At 45.5% G+C, this 9,755-nt stretch overlaps 1 protein-coding gene across 2 annotated transcripts; it reads left to right on the top strand.

Moving 5' to 3' along the window:
- The first annotated feature begins 1,338 nt into the window (after positions 1 to 1,338).
- On the top strand, positions 1,339 to 4,836 carry LOC124650582 (silicon efflux transporter LSI2-like). 2 transcript variants are annotated; one of them, XM_047190094.1, is made up of 5 exons: positions 1,339 to 1,527; positions 1,657 to 1,785; positions 1,894 to 3,225; positions 3,573 to 3,762; positions 4,211 to 4,836. In XM_047190094.1, the coding sequence occupies exons 3-5, from the start codon at positions 2,020 to 2,022 to the stop codon at positions 4,477 to 4,479; spliced, it is 1,665 nt and encodes a 554-aa protein (XP_047046050.1). In that variant the 5' UTR covers positions 1,339 to 1,527; positions 1,657 to 1,785; positions 1,894 to 2,019; the 3' UTR covers positions 4,480 to 4,836. The 2 variants fall into 2 exon arrangements, with proteins under 2 accessions (XP_047046050.1, XP_047046051.1); XM_047190095.1 differs by having other exon boundaries at positions 1,657 to 3,225.
- Positions 4,837 to 9,755: the final 4,919 nt, after the last annotated feature.

Here is a 9,755-nt window from a genome sequence, read left to right on the forward strand (position 1 = left end):
ACGTGGTCTAAAACAGCTAGGGGGTCGTCCAAGGCATTTATATAGGCGTCCGGGACGAGTTCTGGTCGAAAAAAATACAAGTAAAACCGACCCAGAATAGATCTGGTCGAGACAGACTCGGACTGGTCCGGTCTGGGATCCGGTCGACCGGGCTGTGGACCGGGCGGTCCGGTCTGTGGTCCGGTCAACCGGTCGGAAACCGGAAACCTCGCAAAACAGCGTCCGGTTGGCGCCCGGTACGAGGCAGCGTCAACCGGACCAGGGACCGGGTTGGCCGGTCAGGCGTCCGGTCGACCGGGTGCTGTAACCGGGCGGCCCGGCGTGGGGGCCGGTCTGACCGGGCGCTGGACCGGCCTGGACTTCTTCTTCTCCTCTCGCGCCTTCCTCCCGCTCCTCCCTCGCGCGTCCATGAGATATCTTCATGTCCAGCTCCTTGTCCAGCTTCACGTCCGTCTTCACGTCCAACTGCTCCTCTACTCCTCGTGCGATGCTCGTCTCCTCTTGATACCTGATGATACACAAGTAATAGGACTTAGGCAGTATAAAGTTCTCATCAATCAAAGTATCGTTTAGGAACAAGTTCACCTGTTGTTTAAGTAGCTTCGCACGAGCCCTTGTAATTGGTCCAATCCTAACTTCATTGGACTTGAGCTTCACAGCAGGTTCATCATCAATTGGTAATGACGGAGGTAGTAGTGAGGTAGGGATGTCCTCATCACTGTCGGTGTCTAATGGGAGCTGAGAGAGGATGCTCATCGTGAGAAGTTTGGATGAATGGCAGCTGGTTGAAGATTCGAAAGTGCGTATGTACGGGTCTTATTGAGCGCGGATGAACGGCGGCGCAGAAGTCGAAGAGAGCGGCGGTCTTCCGAGGAGTTCGCGCTCCATTCCGGCGGATCGCGCGCCGGTCGACGCGGTTGCCAATGTGACGGTTCCCCTTCCCGACAACTGCATCGTCGCTACTTAGGCGGCGGTTGAGCGTTCGAGCCGCTGACGCGTCGGGCCCGCGCCTCCTTACCTCTCATTTCGTTGTGTCCAGCGTGCCGGACCGTCCCCTGTGTACCGGGGACGGGCTCGGGGCGCCGATCACCGTATTGGCCGCGCCGGACAAAAAAGGCCTTTGGGGTACACGGCTGGGAACATTTTTTATCCAACACGTTCCAAATCCCTTTAGAGGACGCGACCGCAGATTCTCTAACACAAATTGGTTAACCATAGCTATACGTGCCTACGTTTGGTCTCATCAACCCAATCCATCTGTGCGGATAACCAGAGCTACCGCTGACGGTAGCCAAACATAGACCAGCTCCCCTGATAAATACCCCGCCTCTATGTAGAGCAGTCCAAGTCCAACCTCGGGAGGATAACACGAAGCGACCTCCCTGCCTCTCGATCGTCAGTCGCCACTCCCTACTCCTACTCTCGTGGAGCTAGCTACCGTCCGACCAAGTAGTGAGTCCAGCGGTAGGCCTGCTCAAACCTATCTGCCCCTCTCCCGCCGCCGACGTCACCGCCGCCGCGCGCGAGGTGAGCATCTCCTTGCGAAACTCTGGCTCTTGCCATATCGTAATTAATCGAGCCGTCTTTGCGGCTGCCTATTTTTGGCCTTCTTGACTGAACCTCCGTGCTGATCTTCCAAACGTTGCATGATGCTAGATCGTAAAGACGGCAATCCGAACTCAGTTCATGACATCTCTGATGTGCATGACACCCATGGTGCACGCGGGACAATGAACGGGTTTCAAGTTTTAACCAACAGTTTGGGTTATTCCAATGCCGTAAAGAGTTGAGGAATTGAGTTTGATTGATCCCGTCGATTTCTTGCACATGTGTCCACAGCTGGTTCTAATATTCTCACGCAGCAGCTTCTGTTTCTTTGATCCGATTTTGCAGGAATCTTGATCGAGTAGACGGCACCTCGTTCGTTCTGGACGACAATCCACCGGCATTGATCAGTTTCTGCTCAACTGAAGTTCTTTCTTCATCGGCAAGTGCTACTCACGTCTGAGAGGATCCGAGATGGTGCTGGCGAGCACGCCCAAGGTGGTGCTAGGATGCGTGGCCTTCGTCATCTTCTGGGTGCTGGCCGTGTTCCCGTCGGTGCCCTTCCTGCCGGTGGGCCGAACGGCGGGGTCTCTACTGGGCGCCATGCTCATGGTGCTCTTCCGCGTCATGACCCCCGACGAAGCCTACGCGGCGATCGACCTCCCCATCCTGGGCCTCCTCTTCGGCACCATGGTGGTCAGCATCTTCCTGGAGCGCGCCGACATGTTCCAGTACCTCGGCAGCATGCTCTCCTGGAAGAGCCGCGGCAGCAAGGACCTCCTCTTCCGCGTCTGCGTCGTCTCCGCCGTCGCCAGCGCGCTCTTCACCAACGACACCACCTGCGTCGTCCTCACGGAGTTCATCCTCAAGGTGGCCAGGCAGAACAACCTGCCGCCGCAGCCCTTCCTCCTCGCCCTCGCATCCAGCTCCAACATCGGCTCCTCCGCCACGCCCATCGGCAACCCACAGAACCTCGTCATCGCAGTCACCAGCGGCATATCCTTCGGCTCCTTCCTCTTCGGCATCTTCCCGGCCATGATCGTCGGCGTGCTCACCAACGTCTTCATCCTGCTCTGCTACTTCTGGAAGTACCTCTCCGTCGAGAAGGTCAGGGACCAGGAGGCTGCCGCGCATGAGCTCGTCGTCGCCGACGACGAGGTCAGCTCGCACCGCTTCACGCCGGCCAGGATGTCGCACGCCTCGTCGGTCAACGGCGATGCCGACTACATGAGGAGCGACAGCATGACCAGGGCCGGCGTCGGCGACAACCTCCGGAGTAGGAGCTACAACTCCGAGGGCGACCGCGACATCCAGGTGGCCATCAGGTCGCTGCGCGCGTCCAGCATGTCTCAGGAGATGGTGGAGGTGTCCACGGTGTGCGACCGTGGGCGCGACGACGGCCCACGGAAGGTCACCAGGACGACCAGCCACCAGCGGAGCGTGATCATCGAGGACGCGCCAGAGAAAGAGGACTTCCCCGACAAGGAGAAGCCGCAGGAGGAGGAAGAGGTGAAGCGCAAGACGTGGAAGGTGTTCGTCTGGAAGACGGCCGTCTACCTCACCACCCTCGGGATGCTCATCGCGCTCCTCTTGGGGCTCAACATGTCCTGGTCCGCAATCACGGCTGCCCTCGTCCTCCTCGCGCTTGATTTCACCGACGCCCAAGCTTGCCTCGAGAAGGTAGTATATCCTCCTTCTCTTCTCAATTGGATACAAACCACCCACCACTTATTAGGTCGATTACAAAGTTTACCATTTCATATCTGCGGAAGATTTTTTTCTTCCATCAAAGGCTTTTCAGCCCAAATTTTACTACTCCCTAAATTAATTGACTCCTGCTTGTTTAGATTCATCCCCTAACTTAAGTGACTCCTGCTTGTTTAGATTCAAAGTGTGTGAATCTAGACAAGCCCGAGCCACTTAATTTACAACGGGAAATGGAAAACATGAAAGTTTTGCTGCGGTACGAGCTATGGAAACATAACAACATACAAAACAAATTTGAATCTATTTCACAATTTTTGCAGGTATCCTACTCGCTGTTGATCTTCTTCTGCGGGATGTTCATAACGGTGGATGGTTTCAATAGAACTGGCATACCCAACGCGCTTTGGGAGCTGGTGGAACCGCATGCGAGGATCGATAGCGCCAAAGGAATTGCCCTTCTTGCGGTTGTCATTCTTTTTCTTTCCAACGTCGCCTCCAATGTTCCAACAGGTAAAGCTTAATCTCGTGTCACCGAACGGTACGTGGAAAATCTTGCAAACGTTCTGATAGCATAGCTATGTGGTGGTAGTGAACCCAGATCAGATCGTATTATGCGGAGAGTTTCTTAGTTTAGACATACCTTAATTAGGTAGAGTGTTATACAGTACTTGTTTAGCTCGTGAAAACAATAATGTTGAGAGAATCGAGTGATGTCGACATTTTAAAATCTGTTATTTCCTGACAACGTACTTAAGTTAATCCTTCCGAGGACATCTGTCCTTCCAGGTAAATACAGAATCACCTTTACGTTCTTTCATGTTGCAACTTCAGAAGTTGCTTAGCAATCTAGCTATCCGGTACTACAAGCCAAAATTTATTTTTTCAGATATTTTTCTTATGAGCAGTTGGTAGTCCTATACTGTCCTAGATGTTAACTCTGAATCAAATGTCTTTTCAGTGCTGCTGCTGGGCACTAGAGTGGCAGCATCAGCTCGTGCGATATCCCCAGCTTCGGAGAAGAAAGCCTGGCTCATACTAGCCTTTGTCAGCACGGTGGCCGGAAACCTCACGCTCCTCGGCTCAGCGGCGAACCTAATCGTCTGCGAGCAGGCACGGAGGGCACAGTTCCACGGGTACAACCTCACCTTCTGGAGCCACCTGCGCTTCGGCGTACCATCGACGATTATCATCACCGCTATCGGCTTGCTCATCGTCGTTAGCTACTGATAAGGAAATGGAGGAAGAACTCCTACGTAGCAGCAGAAGTGAAAGGTATTAGCAGGTTCCTTCCACAAGGAAGCAACTCTGCAAATGGAAAATTTACCTGGGAAAAAGAGCTGATATTGTAACTTGTGTCTTATTGTAACACCGCAACTGTAAGCTTCGCGCCACAAATTAGGTGCGAGATGTCGTCGCCCATCTGCAAAAGCAAATATTGGGCATGTTTGTACGTCCTATGAATAAGATAACCCGGTCGACTGAAGTAGTCTGTGTCCGTCCATCAAGTTCTAAAGCCAAGCTTTGCTTTAGATAGGATGGACAGATGGCTGGGGAATATGATATGCTGATGTTATTTCACCTATACATTTACAGACTCCAAGCTGAACTGAATCAAGATTGACAATGTCCGGAGTTCTTCTTTTAGACAATAGCCTTGAAAGAGCCAAGTTTTAAATCATAAAGCTCCCAACCGGCTAGGATACACTAGTACTCACTGCGAAGCAAAGTTCGAAAAGAACCAAAGCAACCGAACCAGACTCCTGGTAGCCGCCACCTCTAAGAAAAGATCTTCGCCTCCACCTTTACCTCCTTTATAAATCGGTTCCTCTTCCTTTAGCCAGCCTTGCCTCTATCAGGAGGGATGAGAAATCCTATCTATATGTGAAGTTTTAAGTTTTTAATAAGAGAAGAATTTTTAACATATTAGATTAGGGTTTTGGTAGCCGTCTTCTTCTTGGCCTCTGATACGTCTCAAACGTATCTATAATTTTTAATGCTCCATGCTTGTTTTACACCAATTTATATGTGTTTTGTTCACACTTCGTTGCACTTTTACATGATTTCCGGCACTAACCTATTAACAAGATGACACAGTGCCAGTACTTGTTTCTGTTGTTATTGTATTTTAGAAAAGTTGTACATGAAATATTCTCGGAATTGGACGAAACAAAACCCAAAGTCAATATTTTACTGAAACGAAGACGAAGTCTGGAGGGGGGACGAAGAGGCGCCACAGGACGGCCACACCTGCCCTTGGCGTGGCCAAGCCTGGGCCCGCGACAAAGCATGGTGTGGGCCCCCAGGCACCCAACTGACCTCAATATTTCGCCTATTTATACATCTTCTCGGGGAACCCTGGATACCCGAGCATCCATCCACGAAAAGTTCCATCGCAGCCACCATCGCAGAACCCATCTCGGAGGTTCTGAAGCTCTTCCTGGCACCCTGCCGGAGCGGGAAATCATCGCTAGAGGCATCTACATCGCCATGTCCGCCTCCGAAGTGATGCGTGATTAGTTTATCCCTGGACTATGGGTCCATAGCAGTAGCTAGATGGTTGTCTTCTCCACTTTGTGCTTCATGTATCGATCTTGTGAGCTGTCCTACATGATCAAGATCATCTTTATGTAATCCTATATGTTTGGTTTGCTGGGATCCGATGAATATTGTATACTATATTCAGATTGATTATATATTCATGTCATATGTTATTTGTGATCTTGCGTGCTCTCCGTTACTAGTAGAAACTCTGGTCAAGTGGACACTTGTGACTCCAAGAGGAGGTATTTATGCTCGATAGTAGGTTCATGCCTCAAGTTTCCTGGGAGAGTGACTTTATAACTTCTAAGGTTGTAGATGTGTTGTTGCTACTAGGGAGAAAACAACAATATTTTATCCAAGGGTAATTCTATTGATTACTTTACACACATTGCTTAATGTGATAGCCTGTTGCTTGCAACTTTATACTGGAATGAGTGCGGACGCTAACCTAAAGGTGGATTATTAGTCATAGACGCAGTTGGGTTACGGTCTATGTATTATGTTGTAATGCCCACTACCAAATATCATAGTAATCATCTTGTCATGTATAGTCGATATTCTGTCAATTACCCAGCTGTAATTTGTTCACCCAACATGCTATTTCTTTATGGAGAGACACCTCTAGTGAACTATGGACCCCGGTACTATTTCCTTTACTGATAAATTCAATTGCAATCTTGTTATGTTTACTTTCTGCACACATCTCCTTCCATTCGATACGTCTAATCCTTTGTGTTCAGCAAACCAGTGAGATTGACAACCTCACTGTAAGTTGGGGCAAAGTACTTTGGTTGTGTTGTGTGCAGGTTCCACGTTGTTGTTGACGCCGGTAGTGCGTCCTGCCACAGCTAGCAACACCTTCAGAAGTCACGCCTTTCTTCTACTGGTCGATTAAACCTTGGTTTCGAACTGGGGGAAAACTTGCTGCTTTGCTCATCACACCTTCCTCTTGGGGTTCCCCAACAGCGTGTCCGCATACGACGAGTGCACGCCATCAAGCTTGTTTTCTGGCGCCGTTGCCGGGGAGAAAGAGGATTTCTGCAAGGGGAGTCTCTCATCTCCAATCTCTTTACTTTGTTATAGTTTGCTTAGTTTACTTTACTTTGTTTTGTTTGTTTTATTATATCAAAAACACACAAAAAAATTACTTTTATAGTTGTCTTTATATCAAAAACACACAAAAATTAGTTTCTTACATAGTTGTTATTTCGTTTCTAGTTCATTATGTGGATTTCTAAGTACGATCTCAAGGACCTATCTATAGGTAGTGGTTCTATAATTGGGAAAGATAACATTGAAAAATTCTTCAATCATGTTAGTAAGCATAAAGATATTGAGGATAAATCCCTGGTAGAACTAGCTCCTAATTATGAAACTGATGTAGCTTGTTTAGTTCAAATGATGGAGGCTAGATTTGTTAGCCTTATTCCTTTTATGCAGCAAATGTTTCATAAACTCCATGAAATTGAGGATGATGAAAAGAATGATTTTATCCTAGAACCTTTGCTTAGAGAATTTAAAGACGTGGTTATAGCAGTTAGGAAAGTTTTTGATCGGTTTGATACGCTAGGCTCATGTGTAGATATCTTTGGTACACTTGACCAAATCAAAAGTAGTAAAGAAGGTAGAATACCAATACCTTTCAAATTAGTAGCAATGCATGAAGCTTGGTAAAAGAATTTTGATTGGATTGTTCCTGAAAATCTATTTGATGAAAGTAGTGAACCTAAAAGTGCAGAGAAAGGGTCTTATAAAACTCATATTGATAAAATACAAATCTTTGTTGAAAAGACTTCTCGCATTGATCTTAATGCTCGTTCACTTGATAATACTTGATGCTCGCATTTTTACTGCGCCTAGCTGAAAGGCGTTAAAGAAAAGCGCTTATGGGAGACAACCCATGTTTTATTTCCAGTATTTTTTTTACTTTTTTTGAGTCTTGGAAGTTATTACTACTGTAATGACCTCTCCTTATCATTTTTATTTCGTTTTTATGCCAAGAATAGCCTCTAATAGGAAGAAAGTAATGTTTGCGGAAGTTGCTGTCCTGAAAACAGATTATGTGTTGTTACCATAAATATTCGTAAAAATATCCAGAGAGGAATTTTGAGCTGTCATTTTTTATGAATATTCCCCAAGTTATTATCTAACTTTCTTTAGTTAATCACTTTTCGAGATAAGCAACAGATCATTTTCGAAAAAGTTGATCTTTACCTGTTGTTCTGTTTTGACAGATTTTTGCACTATTTGCATTTGCCTCTTAAATCTCTTTCTTTTTGAGTTCTTTTGATCAAAGACCTTTTTGAAAGGTTGCTACAGTAGCTTATGTTTTAATATATGTTTGATATATGTTATTACTAAACATAAGTGGACTTTTTATTTTCATTGTACTAATGCTGCTAATGAAGAATTATGTGAAGTTTTTGTATGAAGGAAGTTTTCAAGTGTAGGGAGAGAAGAATGATGTGATGAGATGAACAATGGACAAAAGCTCAAGCTTGGAGATGCCCCTGTACCTCAAGACATATTCAAGAGGTACAAGCGTTAAAGTTTTGGGATGTCCAAGGCATCCCCTCTTCATCAACAAAGCAACAGGTCATCTCTCTATACGCTATATTTTTATTGCTTCATACGCTATGTGTTGTTTTTGGAGCATCTTTTTTAATAGTTTTGTTTTGTTTACCTTAACATATGTTGGATCCCGGCACATTTGTTTTGGATAAAGACCTGCTCCTTTTTAATTGCATAGAATGCTCTAGTTTTCCCTGTTATTGTTCTGCGAGTGTTCTAGTTTTCTGGTACTGCGTTTAGCTCTTGTTCTTTCACTTAATTTTTTTAAGAGCACGTTAGTATTCTTTATTTGTGTATGATTATCTCTCTGGTGCATATTGTATTTCATCTCTGAGAGTTATTTCAAATAAGTTGATTCGTGTTGGATACGAGTAAAATATTTCATGACTATGCAAAAAGAAGCTTGTCTAGACTGTAGCATAGACTTTAGCATGTCATGTTGGATGTTATTCTTGTCATATGCTTAGTATTTATTTCTTTAGCATGACTTGTTTCAAATGGCTTAGAGTGCATAATGTGTCATTTAAAGAATAACGTGTTGTTTCTATCATAAAAGCATAATATTGTAGTATTCTCATTTGATGCTTTATTGGGTTGACTTGGCGCATGCTTATAACATGTTATGACTATAACCAGTCAACTAAAGCCTCTATGATCATTTAGTTTTTGACTTGCAATATCATTTTATGGTTTGATTGATAATGTTTTGTCGCTATGCATGATTATGGCCATTATTGCTCTCTTAGTTCGTCGCTCCCAGTCTTTTGCTAGCCTTCACATGTACTGAGTATGAGCTCTACTCGTGCATCCAACCACCAAAAACCAAAGTTGCCAATTGTGCCCACCATATCTACCTATATGTGGTATTTCATCGCCACTCCAAAGTAAATTATTTGTGTGCTACCTTTAAACCTTCAAAAATAATCACCTGATTTATGTAAATTATAACTCATGGGAAAGTAGTCTAAAAACTATTGTGGCAAGTACTATGTTTTATTCATTTTTAGTTCTTATAAGTTGCTTGTTGTGTGATAATCATGTTGTCATGGGGAACACTATCAATATGCTTTTGTTGAATATCATCGAAATACTATGCATGCTCATCTTGTTTGAAGTAAGGGATATTTACCATGAGTTGCAAAGACTAGAGTATGCATATTATTAGAGAGGAACATTGGGCCGCCAACTAAAGCCATGTTCACATGGTGGAAGTTTCAGCTGGCAAAAGTCAAAATATCTGTTGTCCTTGCTTTCCAGGTATGGATGTCCAAAAAAGTTGAGATTCATCAAAATTGAGAAATCAAATGAGATCCATCTCCTAAGGACCTTTGTACAGGAGGCAAGGAGGTACCCCTTTGTGACACTTGGTTAAAACATATGTATGTGATGAA

The sequence above is a fragment of the Lolium rigidum genome, chromosome 4 (assembly GCF_022539505.1).
Source record: "Lolium rigidum isolate FL_2022 chromosome 4, APGP_CSIRO_Lrig_0.1, whole genome shotgun sequence".
NCBI classification, from domain to species: Eukaryota; Viridiplantae; Streptophyta; class Magnoliopsida; order Poales; family Poaceae; genus Lolium; species Lolium rigidum.

Coding starts and splice junctions, on each gene's coding strand:
- LOC124650582 (XM_047190095.1), top strand. CDS start 2,020: ATGGTGCTGGCGAGCACGCCCAAGGTGGTGCTAGGATGCGTGGCCTTC. Junction 3,226..3,572: donor CCCAAGCTTGCCTCGAGAAG/GTAGTATATCCT, acceptor CAATTTTTGCAG/GTATCCTACTCGCTGTTGAT. Junction 3,763..4,210: donor CGCCTCCAATGTTCCAACAG/GTAAAGCTTAAT, acceptor ATGTCTTTTCAG/TGCTGCTGCTGGGCACTAGA.